The sequence below is a fragment of the Balaenoptera borealis genome, assembly GCF_965194805.1.
Source record: "Balaenoptera borealis genome assembly, chromosome: 2".
NCBI classification, from domain to species: Eukaryota; Metazoa; Chordata; class Mammalia; order Artiodactyla; family Balaenopteridae; genus Balaenoptera; species Balaenoptera borealis.
The window spans coordinates 157,538,887-157,552,208 of record NC_138867.1 but is presented as its reverse complement, the minus strand read 5'-3'; the positions used below and the strand labels follow the sequence as shown (position 1 = coordinate 157,552,208).

At 48.4% G+C, this 13,322-nt stretch overlaps 1 protein-coding gene and 1 long non-coding RNA gene across 3 annotated transcripts in view; both read right to left on the bottom strand.

Moving 5' to 3' along the window:
- The window catches only part of ERGIC1 (endoplasmic reticulum-golgi intermediate compartment 1), a 109,799-nt gene extending 97,545 nt beyond the window's left edge, over positions 1 to 12,254 (bottom strand). For both annotated transcript variants that reach the window (XR_014241670.1, XM_082381117.1), the window contains exon 1: positions 12,093 to 12,254. Coding sequence is in view for 1 of the 2 variants with exons in the window: in XM_082381117.1 (XP_082237243.1) it covers positions 12,093 to 12,112 (20 nt within the window). In the remaining variant the exon portion in view is untranslated. The remainder of the gene's footprint in view (positions 1 to 12,092) is intronic.
- LOC309623857 lies at positions 9,493 to 11,675 on the bottom strand. The gene is made up of 2 exons (XR_014241691.1): positions 11,517 to 11,675; positions 9,493 to 9,648 (listed from the first exon to the last, which is right to left on the bottom strand). It is a non-coding gene; the product is annotated as an uncharacterized lncRNA (long non-coding RNA).
- Positions 12,255 to 13,322: the final 1,068 nt, after the last annotated feature.

Sequence of the window (13,322 nt, the reverse complement as noted above, 5' to 3'; positions counted from 1 at the left end):
GCCACAGAGAGCTGCCCCTTCCCAATGGAGTGTCACTCTCTGATGGGCCCCAGCCGGCACCCAACTGCCCCCCGCCCCGTGATACCTGCCCAGGGCCTGGGGACATCTGGGTGTGTGACCATTTGACCGTTTTCTCTCCCACCAGAGATTAATGCCTTGGGGTCTGGGGTCACCGTGTGGGTGCCACTTAGAGAGGGGAGCCCAGCTCTGGGTTGAATCGCCCCAGGTGTTCTCACAGGAGCGCATCACTGGTCCTGCAAACCCAAGGGGCCCCGGCTTTACCATGTCCACCCCCCAGATGCCCCTCTGCTCTCAGGTCTACCAGAGCTCGGCGAGGAGCCCGGGGACAATGCTACCAAGGAAGGCCACGACGAGGGAAATAGTCCCACATTCCACACGAGCTCATCTCATCCTCAAAAAAATCCTGCAAGGAAAGTGTGAGCACCCCACTTTGCAGATGAGGAAAATGGAAGCTTACAGGTCAAGGCAGCCCTCGGAGGAATCTGCAGTGTAGAAGGACATTCTGAAAGGGTGGCCCACGACCTAGCACTTTCCCGTGAAGATTCGGAGACACTTGCTCCACACCATGAAGGTACCCTTGGACCCAGCAAAACATCAAAACAAGTCAAATATCACCAGATTTCTTCCAAAGTAGTCAAGGGACATTTTAGTTAAATTCTACATGTCAGTGGCTCCTGATGTGAAAGCAAGAGAGAAAACGATAGTGGAGACCTGGTGGAGAGTCATAAAAATCGACAATGTCAAGGTACCAGCGAGGCAGAAGAGCACCATGGTGAAGTACCCTGGCTCTTGAATCACAGACCCAAGTTCAAGTCCCAGTCCCGTACTTCCTCAGCTGTGTACCCTGGGCCAGTTCACTTCCCAGCTCTGAACCTTGGCTTCCTGTTTTAAAACTGAATTAATAAAGGAAACAATCAGCAGAGTGAAAAGGCAACCTTTTCATTGGGAGAAAATATTTGCAAACTATGTATTTGAAAAGTAGTTAATATCCAAAATACATAAGAAACTCAACTTCACAGCGAAACACACACACACACAAAACACACAACAACAACAACAACCCCACAACCAAATAACCTGATTAAAACTGGGCAGAGAACTTGAATAGACAGTTCCCCAAATAAGACAATCGAATGGCCAACAGGTATATGGAAAGATGCTCAACATCACTAATCATCAGAGAAACGCATATCGAAACCACAATGAGATATCACCTCACACCTGTCAGGATGGCCGTCACCAAAATAAACAAAAGAGAAGTGTGGAGGATGCGGAGACACTGGAACTCTTGTACACTGTTCGTGGGAATGTCAGTCAGTGCAGCCACTATGGAGAACACTATGGAGGATACTCAAAAAATTAAAAATAGAAATACCATATGATCCAGTAATCCCAGGACTGGGTATTTATCCAAAATAATTGAAGTCAGGATCTTGAAGAGATAGATGCAGCATTATTCACAATAGCCAAGATGTGGAAACAATCCAAGTGTCCACGGATGGATGAATGGATAAGGAAAATGTGGTGTATACAAACAATGGAATATTATTTGGCCTTTAAAAAGGAAATCCTGGGACTTCCCTGGTGGTGCAGTGGTTAAGACTCTGCACTCCCAATACAGGGGACCCGGATTCGATCCCTGATCTGGGAACTAGATCCCGCATGCATGCTGCAACTAAGGAGCTGGCAAGCCACAACTAAGGAGCCTGTGGGCTGCAACTAAGACCCAATGCAACCAAATAAATAAATAAAAATTAAAAAAAAAAAAGGAAATCCTGCCGTATGTGACAACACGGATGAACCTGGAGGACATCGTGTTAAGTGAAACAAGCCAGTCACAGAAGGCCAAATATTGCCTCCACTTATATGAGGTATCTAAAATAGTTAAACCTACAGAGGCAGAGAGTAGAACGGTGGTTGCCAGGGGCTGGCAGGAGGAGGAGGAAATGGGGAGTTGCTATTCAATGGATATAAAGTTTCAGTTATACGCATAAGTTCTAGAGACCTGTTGTACAACACTGTGCCTGTCATTAACAATCCTGTAGTGTGAACTTAAAAATCTGTCAAGAGGGTAGATCTCACCTTAAGTGTTCTTAGCACAATTTTAAAACATTGAATTAATAGTATGACTATAAAGTGATAGCATTACAGCTTCTTGGAGGGATGAAACTTCTGTATCCAGACTGCGGGGGTGGTTACATGATGTAAAGTCTTGACTTCCACAGAAGAATACACCAAAAAAGGCCACTTTTACTGTATGTTAATTAAAAAGATAAAATAAATAAATAAATAGTCATCTAAAAAAAAAAGAGATAAAATATAGAAAAATAAATGACTAATAATCGTGTCTATCTCGTGGAGCCAGTGTGACTTTCACGTCCAATGACATGCCCAGCACAGAGTGCAACACATCACCAGCTGAGGAACCGTCAGGCACTACTAGTAAGATTCGCCTTGCCTCCTTTCCTCCTCCAGAGCAATTCGAGCCCCAGATGGCAACTCAACAGAGAAAAGCATCACCAGCACCCAATGTTCAGGGACCTGTGACTGAAGTTTGGTAACAGCCAGGCCTCTCATCTCAAATAGGGTTTCCACCTTTTGGAAAAACAGAACATTCAGTCCCTTTCAAACGGATCTCGCTTCCTGCCCAGGTGTACTGCCCAACAGATTCCAGAAGGAAGCATTCAAGGGAAGGATTTTACTGTCAGTCCCCCAGGGACCCCTAGATGCACCAGCTATGTGACCCAGCATCTCTGCGGGTCAATTTCCCTGGATGTAAAATAGGAATAATGCCCACTCAGAGGATGAGGAGATTTGTAAAGCGCCTTACGTATCCCCGAGCTCTTGGTAGTACGGGGATCCTTGAGTTCCTCCTGCCTCTCCCAAGGGTCAAGACTTTTAAAAACCAATACATGCTAGTGTTGGCAGGTTTTTTTCCCATCCGGTACTTTTCCTGCATAGACACAAATGTAATTAAGTTAAGAGACCTAAATGTTAAAGTTGACAACAGACAATTAGGCTAATTACCACTTCCTTAAAGAACAATTACAGCTGTGTTTCCCAAACAATATTCTGAGAAATGGTACTGGCCGGCCTATGAAGAACAACGGTGGCTTAGACAGTAAGTTTGGCAAAAGCTGGGCTAAGTGACTCTGGTTCCTTTTGTGCAGGACTTCTCAGAGCCTTCAGTAAGTTATGCACGTGCTGTGGATCTCCAAATGGGGGACCCATTATGGAGCGGCACAGTCTGGGAGATGCTGAGTTAGTCAATCTTACTGTACATCCAAATCACCTGGGGATCTTCCATTTCCAACAAGCTCCCAGGTGGTGCTGAAGCTGCTGGTGTGGGGACCACACTTTGCAAAGCAAGGATATCCATGGAAAGGTAACCCCACCGCCACTGCCCTGCCTTAGTGACAGCTTTACTGGTGAAGAACAGTCCCAGAGGAGGGAATGTGCTTGCAGGGGGGACAGATGGGACCAGACTCTACTCCCCAACCTCCCCTCCAAAGACCCACTCTGGCATCTGCCTGCCCCTGTGCTCTCGGCCTGCTAAATATGGGTTCTCTGGATCTAGAGCAATCTTCTCAATCTTAGCTGTGCACCTGGAATCACGTGAGGACCTTTATAAAATACTGATGCCTGAGTCCCCCACCCTCAGATCCTGATTACTGGGTCTGGAGCACCACTTGAGCTTGGGGATTTTTAAAACTCCTCCAGTGATTCTAACATACAGAAGAGCTGATGTTCACTGATACAGAGGTGGTGGGTAAGCCTCACCCCAAATGCCCTCCTCACACCCTGCCTGCCTCTCCAGTGCCTAATGAAAACTGCCCAGGAGCAACTCCAAAATAAAAAATGAAAGGACTACGAGATGGGAAACAGAACTTAATGAGGCCACAGCTGGCTAAAGCCCAGTCTCAAGATACTATGGTATCAGGAATCCAAACCGCCTCAGGAGGAGAGATTTTTCCATCCCCTTCCACGTCCAGATGAGCAGGTAAACATATGCTCTACACTCTAAAGCCCCAGTGGCCGGAGTGGGAAAACCTGGACCCTCCAGAATGAGAGGCTCTAAATTGCTGTGAGACCATAGTGAGGGTTCTTTAAAGACAATTTCAGAATCAGGTGTCAGACCACATGAGTCTAGTTAAAAAAAAAATAAAGGCTGACGACTTTAAGCTTCTTAATGAACACTACTGGGAAAGGATTAGAGATGAGAAAGCCAAGGAATGCAATTAGAGGGGGTTTCAGTTCTCTCTGAACTCTGTGAATGGAAGGGCAAAGCTTTAGAGATGAGCCTACAGGATACAAGTGGGGCTCTGGAGCACAAGAACAGCATTCCAACCCCAGTGCCTTCTGCTGACCCATCACGTCCCTTAACTCTGCTGCACTTGCACTGGCTCATCTGTAAAGTGGGATAACAACAGTGTCTGCCTTGCAGGGTTGGTGGGCGATTGCATGAGCACAGGTAAGATCCTTACCACAGTGTCAAGCACTAGTAAGTGCTCAATAAATGTGAAATGCTGGCTTGATTTTCAAATAATTTTTCCTCCAGTCTGGTCTTTATTTCCCTTCGGCCCTGATTTTTAAGTTTATTTATATATTTTTTAAACTTGTAAAGTACGTGTTTCCGTCAACAGCCCCAAGATCTTTCTGGAATGAGGTAAGGTAGAAATACAGGCACTCACATAAGCCACTGTACTATCTGCTGAGTGCTGATTATGTGCTCAGAGCCCGCAGTGGTGGTCGGGGCTGACCCCGGCACAGGGAGTGAGGGGGGCTGCAGGGCCCCACCCCGGGCAAGGCCGCATGGGGAGCTAAGGAAAACGTACTTGATCAGAGCAATGGGCCCCACTTGACGGTTGAAACCAGAATGTGAAAAAAATCAGGTCAACTTTGGAAAGCTCCCCTGGGGTTCTAAGATCTGGGGTCTCTTGGAGATGAGAGACCACTTGGAAGGCCAGACTGAGAGGCTATGGAAGCCGAGCCAAGGCGCCGCAGCAGGGCCGGCATCACAGGAGTGTGAACCGTGCAGTCACACAGGGTCCTGTGCTCAGAGGGCCGCGTCTAGGCTTAGTCTAATGCTCTGCTGTCACCGTCCTGACATTCGTAATACTTTTCTAACAAGGGGTTCTGCATTTTCATTTTGCACTGGGCCCCACAAATTATGCAGCCGGCTGTACCCTGCAGGGACACCTCACTTGCCCCTACATCTACCCTACAAGGTGAGGCAATGAAGATTGCCATCTTCTCCTTAAAATGAAGAAACTGAGGCTCGGAGAAGGTAAGTCAACTGTCCCAGGGCCCAGATGGTCAGTGACAGGCCAGCAGCACACCCCCCGTCTTGGGGTTTCAACTCAGAGGCTGCCATCGGGGGGAGCCGGCCAACTCTGCGTGCCTGAAAGCCGTGCTCAGGCTCTCCTGGGCCTGGGCTGCAGGAAATGCCCCACCCTCCGCAGAAGCCCGAGCCAGAGACAGCAGGTGTTCTGGCCCTGGCCAGCCGGAACTAGGTCCGGGCAGGGCCAACGCCCACGGAACTGGGTCACAAGGCCAGTTCCACCACTGCAAGGTCCAGCGATTAATGAAACAATGCACCAGGAGCAAAACAAACACAAGTCATCTTTGAAGGCCTCGGGTCCCTCCTCTGTACTCTGCCTATTCCCCACCCCCAACTACAATTTAGAGAAGACCACGTTCAAGGAAGGAAGGGGGAAAATTAACCACCCATAGCTGAAAAGTTTCCCAGTAAAGGAAGAACAGGCACATCAAATCACACCATGCCTTTGGCTTCCTTGACAGACTCTGAGAGACATATCCTGGGGGTGAGTGTGGCCCTGGCACTATTCTAGGCACTGGAGTTACAACAGTGAATGAAACAGATAAAGATCTTTGCCCAATAAACCATTAGCCAGACTCATCAAGAGAAAAAGGGAGAAGACTCAAATCAATAGAATTAGAAATTAAAAAGGTGAAGTAACCACTGACACTGCAGAAATACAAACGATCATGAGAGAGTACTACAAGCAACTCTATGCCAATAAAATGGACAACCTGGAAGAAATGGACAGATTCTTAGAAATGCACAAACTGCCGAGACTGAACCAGGAAGAAATAGAAAATATGAACAGACCAATCACAAGCACTGAAATTGAAACTGTGATTAAAAATCTTCCAACAAACAAAAGCCCAGGAGCAGATGGCTTCTATCAAACATTTAGAGAAGAGCTAACACCTATCCTTCTCAAACTCTTCCAAAACATTGCAGAGGGAGGAACACTCCCCAACTCATTCTACGAGGCCACCATCACCCTGATACCAAAACCAGACAAAGATGTCACAAAGAAAGAAAACTACAGGCCAATATCACTGATGAACATAGATGCAAAAATCCTCAACAAAATACTAGCAAACAGAATCCAACAGCACATTAAAAGGATCATACACCATGATCAAGCGGGGTTTATCCCAGGAATGCAAGGATTCTTCAATATACGCAAATCAATCAACGTGATACACCATATTAACAAAGTGAAGGAGAAAAACCATATGATCATCTCAATAAATGCAGAGAAAGCTTTCGACAAAATTCAACACCCATTTATGATAAAAGCCCTGCAGAAAGTAGGCATAGAGGGAACTTTCCTCAACATAATAAAGGCCATATATGACAAACCCACAGCCAACATTGTCCTCAATGGTGAAAAACTGAAACCATTTCCACTAAGATCAGGAACAAGACAAGGTTGCCCACTCTCACCACTATTATTCAACATAGTTTTGGAAGTGTTAGCCACAGCAATCAGAGAAGAAAAAGAAATAAAAGGAATCCAATTCGGAAAAGAAGAAGTAAAGCTGTCACTGTTTATAGATGACATGATACTATACATAGAGAATCCTAAAGATGCTACCAGAAAACTACTAGAGCTAATCAATGACTTTGGTAAAGTAGCAGGATACAAAATGAATGCACAGAAGTCTCTTGCATTCCTATACACTAATGATGAAAAATCTGAAAGTGAAATTAAGAAAACACTCCTGTTTACCATTGCAACAAAAAGAATAAAATACCTAGGAATAAACCTACCTAAGGAGACAAAAGACCTGTATGCAGAAAATTATAAGACACTGATGAAAGAAATTAAAGATGATACAAATAGATGGAGAGATATACCATGTTCTTGGATTGGAAGAATCAACATTGTGAAAATGACTCTACTACCCAAAGCAATCTACAGATTCAATGCAATCCCTATCAAACTACTAATGGCATTTTTCACAGAACTAGAACAAAAAATTTCACAATTTGTATGGAAACACAAAAGACCCCGAATAGCCAAAGCAATCTTGAGAACGAAAAATGGAGCTGGAGGAATCAGGCTCCCTGACTTCAGACTATATTACAAAGCTACAGTAATCAAGACAGTTTGGTACTGGCACAAAAACAGAAACATAGACCAATGGAACAGGATAGAAAGCCCAGAGATAAACCGCACATATGGTCACCTTATCTTTGATAAAGGAGGCAAGCATATACAGTGGAGAAAAGACAGCTTCTTCAATAAGTGGTGCTGGGAAAACTGGACAGGTACATGTAGAAGTATGAAATTAGAACACACCCTAACACCATACACAAAAATAAACTCAAAATGGATTAAAGACCTAAATGTAAGGCCAGACACTATCAAACTCTCAGAGGAAAACATAGGCAGAACACTCTATGACATAAATCACAGCAAGATCCTTTTTGACCCAACTCCTAGAGAAATGGAAATAAAAACACAAATAAACAAATGGGACCTAATGAAACTTAAAAGCTTTTGCACAGCAAAGGAAACCATAAACAAGACCAAAAGACAACCCTCAGAATGGGAGAAAATATTTGCAAATGAAGCAACTGACAAAGGATTAATCTCCAAGATTTACAAGCAGCTCATGCAGCTCAATAACAAAAAAACAAACAGCCCAATCCAAAAATGGGCAGAAGACCTAAATAGACATTTCTCCAAAGAAGATATACAGATTGCCAACAGACACATGAAAGAATGCTCAACATCATTAATATTAGAAAAATGCAAATCAAAACTACAATGAGGTATCATCTCACACCGGTCAGAATGGCCATCATCAAAAAATCTAGAAACAATAAATGCTGGAGAGGGTGTGGAGAAAAGGGAACACTCTTGCACTGTTGGTGGGAATGTAAATTGATACAGCCACTATGGAGAACAGTATGGAAGTTCCTTAAAAAACTAAAAATAGAACTATCATACGACCCAGCAATCCCGCTACTGGGCATATACCCTGAGAAAACCATAATTCAAAAAGAGTCATGTTGGGGCTTCCCTGGTGGCACAGTGATTAAGAATCCGCCTGCCAATGCAGGGGACATGGGTTTGAGCCCTGGTCCGGGAAGATCCCACATGCCGCAGAGCAACTTAAGCCTGTGCGCCACAACTAATGAGCCTGCGCTCTAGAGCCCGTGAGCCACAACTACTGAAGCCTGCGTGCCACAACTACTGAAGCCTGCGTACCTAGAGCCCTTGTTCTGCAACAAGAGAAGCCACCGCAATGAGAAGCCTGCGCACCGCAACGAAGAGTAGCCCCTACTCGCTGCAACTAGAGAAAGCCAGCGCACAGCAATGAAGACCCAACGCAGCCAAAAATAAATAAAATAAAATAAATTATTAAAAAAAAAAAAAAAAAGAGTCATGTACCAAAATGTTCATTGCAGCTCTATTTACAATAGCCAGGACATGGAAGCAACCTAAGTGTCCATCATCGGATGAATGGATAAAGAAGATGTGGCACATATATACAATGGAATATTACTCAGCCATAAAAAGAAACGAAATGGAGGTATTTGTAGTGAGGTGGATGGAGTTAGAGTCTGTCATACAGAGTGAAGTAAGTCAGAGAGAGAAAAACAAATACAGTATGCTAACACATATATATGGAATCTAAGGAAAAAAAAAAAAAAAAAGGTCATGAAGAACCTAGTGGAAAGACGGGAATAAAGACACAGACCTACTGGAGAACGGACTTGGGGATATGGGGAGGGGGAAGGGTAAGATGTGACAGGGTGAGAGAGTGGCATGGACATATATACACTACTAAATGTAAAATGGATAGCTAGTGGGAAGCAGTCACATAGCACAGGGAGATCAGCTTGGTGCTTTGTGACCACCTAGAGGGGTGGGATAGGCAGGGTGGGAGGGAGGGAGACGCAAGAGGGAGGAGATATGGGAACATGTGTATATGTATGACTGATTCACTTTGTTATAGAGCAGAAACTAACACACCATTGTGAAGCAATTGTACTCCAATAAAGATGTTAAAAAAAAAAAAAAATCTTTGCCCTAGGGAGCTCATGTTTTCATGGGAGGAAAAAGCAGAATAAGCATAAAATAATTAAGTGAATTATACAGTGTTAGGAAATACAGGTGTTTCGATGAAATAACACAAATAATGAAAAGAGTGGCCAATATTTATTGGGTGCATACTCTGTATCTAAATGCTTTACACACACTGGCTCAGTTAATCTTCTCAACAACGGGTACTGTTCTCATCCCCATTTCACAGACAGGAAAGCACACGGGAGGTAAGGTGCACGAGGTCCCACAGGCACTAGGAAAACAAGGAGTTCTGGTAAGAAAGAGCAAGAGGTTCCTTTTTCCCCCTTTCTGATTGTGTTCTGTATTAAGGAGAGCAAAACGATCAGGAAACCTGGTCTTCTCCCTGGCCTCGAACTGGGAGAGGGGGGGGTTCAACCAGAGCATGCCCCTCTCCATTTCCCCATGGTTTTTAAGAGATCTGACAGGGCTGTGGGACCCTCCAAGACCTCCTTTTTCTCCCACAGCTAAGGCTCTGCAGCTAACAGTCCTCAGTTCGAATCCCAGCTCCACCAGCTCACCACTGCCTGGCCCTGGGCAAACGAGTCACATGTCACCCAGCTCTGCAGTGGGGCACGTGGCGGAGGGCTGAGCACGGAGCAGACACTCAGTAAACGTTTGACCAATGAACACTGAAGTGCGCGTAAAGTGGACCCTTCCTTAGAACCTGAGACCTGGAACGAACACATCTTAAGAAGTGTAGGTTACTAGGCTTGTCCTCCAAGGTGTGAATGGGAAGTGTTGAATCCATTCTCACTGTTCTGTGGTGGCACAAGCCTTCAAGGAAATTGATTAAAACACCTCATTAAGCTGGGGCCCCCATGGTACCTGGACACTCCAAACCTCCAACTCAAGGGCCACCAGGTCAGGAGCTGTGCGTGACCTGGGACCCTGGCCCACCCTTCAATATAGGTTCCATGAGGTCCAGGGCAAGACCCTCAGCCCTCAACTTCCTCCTCCTAAAATGGGAGATTAGGTGCAGAGTGAATGAATTCTATGCCCGAAAGCAGTGACTTCCCCAATAAGGTCAAAATCACTGGAACCTACTGAATCACAGAGGGATGCGGGGCGAGGGCAGGAATTATCAACCTGGGTAAGGGGAGGCTTTATGGAACCAGGAATCAATGTGCCAGCTACAGCTCTCTCATGTCCTGAATGTTAACCGTCGGTATGAGGACTGCCCCTGAATTCCATCACGGGGGCTTTCCTTTTATGAAAATGCCCTGGGTCTGCAAGCATTTGTCTGAGACCCTGGTGCCAGCCCCAGGGCTGCATGGAAGGGGCAGGCTGTTTGTGAGATGGCAATGGTGCCCAGGGCAGGCTGAGTACCACATCAGCCAGTGCAAGAGTTCCAAGGCCAATGTTCTCTCCATGCTTAAACTCCAACATGCCCACATGCCATGGGGGTCACTGCCAGGCTTTTCTTCCCAGGAAGGCTGTCATTTTACCCTGACTTCATTCACACCTGTAGGGAGGGAAGGAGCTGGCAGGGACCAGAATCCCTATTTTGTGGATGAGGAAGTGGCCTCATGGAGAGGCTGCTTCTCCACTAACCTCCCACTTCTGAGCTCTGCACCCCTCCAGGCTCTGAATTAAGCGCTTCTCATGCACTCAGCCCTCGCAGGTGGGACTTTATTTTTAGCCCCAATTTGCAAGTGGTGACACAGAGATACTGAGAGGGCTCAGACACTTGCCCAAGTCATCAAGCTGAGCAGCTAAGGGGAGGTCTGAACCCAGAGCCTTCGCCCCTAACTTCTAGAATATACCAAGCTGTTCAGTGGAGGAGGCAGAGCCAGGATTCTGATCCAGCTCCTCCCCACTAAAGCCCTGCTATTTTTCTGGCTATACATCACAGTATGGCTGCCTCTGGCCAGGGCATCCCCTGGGGCTCCATACCTCAAGGGAAAGTCTGGATGTAGACCCCCTGTTAGGCAGACTTCCAGAAGGCCTAGCCCAGCACAACGTGGACCATGAGGCGGCTGGACCCCACAAAGGGCCCACTGTGGTGACTGTAGAAAGCCAAGGTCAGATCAGGCTAGGCCCTCTGCAAAGCCCTGCCCACAGCTCCCTTACCTCCTCCCCTCCCCCATGAAGCCCCCATACCCAGAGCACAGGACCAGGACTGGCTGGGGTACAGGCCTCCGGTTCGGCCAGTCAGGGAGAGTCTGAGCCTATGGAAACCTGAAACCCTCCAGCAGCTGTCTGGCGGGATGGGTCTGCACACCCCTGCGGATCCCTGGGGGCTCATCCGAGGTGCCCTGGACGCACCTGTCAGCTGGGGTGGGGTTCACGAAAGGAGGCTCTGTAGAGGAGACGAAGGGGATGGCTTGTTTGCTCCTATCTAGGAGAGGGAGGAAACCTGTTTCCCAGCATGGGGGGAAGGGGATGCGAGTTTGCGAGGTGTCGGGGCAGCCTGGGGAGGGGGCTCCGCGGAGGGAAGGGGCGGAGCGGCCCGAGAGGTGGGTGGCCTCGCTTCCCGTTGCACGAGGAGGCCCTCCGAGGCTCCAGCTGGCTTTGTGTGCGGCAGGGGGGCCCGCCCGGCGTCCCCGAGGGCTTGCCGAGGCGTGCACAGGGCGAAGGGCCGCTTTTGCGTTCCAGGCGGGAGGGGTCCGCGGCGTGCCCGAGCATCCCCCGCGCCTGCGGAGGGGGCTCCCCGGTGGCCGGGGTCGCCACACTCACCTCCTGAAGTCAAAGGGCATCGTGCCGCCGCCGCCGCTGCCGCCGGGGGTGGGAGCCCTGCAGGCCAGGTGGGCCGCGGCGCCGCGTGGGTCCCAGCCCGCTGCCAACGCCTCCGCCGACCGCCCCGCCCCCGCCGGCCGCCCCCAGCCCTCGACACTCGCCGCTGCCTCCCGCCGCCGGGAAGTGACGCTCCGCGCAGCCCATTGGGCGCCGCCCCCGCCCCCGGCCGCCCCTTCCGCCGCCCTGTTAAAGGGGCCCGGGGGCCTGAGGGCCTGGGGGCCTAAGGGGCTAGGGGCTAGGGGCTAGGGGCTGGGGGCTGGGGACTGGGGGCTGGGAGGGGGAGGGGCTGGCCATGGTGAGCGCGCGATGGGGGTCGAGGCTTGGAGAGGAAGGGAGCACCCAAAGACTCCCGCATTCATTCCTTCCAAGCCCCCGCACTGTGTTTTCCATCACCTTCTCTCTGTGTGACCTTGAGCAAATCCCTCTGCCTCTCCGAGCCTCCTACGTTGTTTTGCGTTTGTAAAACAGTTTCCTTGGGTTGTGAAAATTAAATGGAATGGTCCAGATTTGGGCTACACACAGCGTCAAACTCTGAGTAAAGGGCCTGATACTGTGAAAGAAAGGAGGAAAGCAGGCAGGCCTAGATTTGTAAAGGGGACCCACCATGTCCCTGCTGTGCCTCTCTGGGGAAGATGCTTGGCTTCTCTGAGCCCACACCCCTTTCCACGGCTGCACAAAGAGGATGATGACACTTACTGGAGGAGCTTTTTCCTGGGGATCAAATGAGAAAGTTGGGAGACTGCTTAGTGTAGTGTGATGCCTGGCACCTAGTAAGGGCTCGTCACCTGAAGCTATTGTGGTTGGCCTGGTAGCTCTACTTCTCTGCTTGCATCTTCCATTTGTGGTTCATTCCGATGGTATTCACCGGGCCGGCTCCGAGCCCGGTCTATTCAGGACAGCAGACTAAGACCTGCCTTGTGACTTGGCCCACCGGGGACCTCTCCGAGCCTTAGTTTCCTTCTGCGAAATTCACAGGTAATCAGCATCTCCTTCCGGGATTGCTGGGTTAGAGGAGTTGGTAGTTGTAACACAACACCCAGGTGGAGGACACTCATTCTGAACTTTCCCTCTATGGTTGGCCCCACCTCCAAGGTTGTGGTAACAAAGAGCTTGAAAAACCCCAGGGGAGGAAGGTGGGGGCTCGTGTTCAAAAAGCAGGGCCAGCTGGCA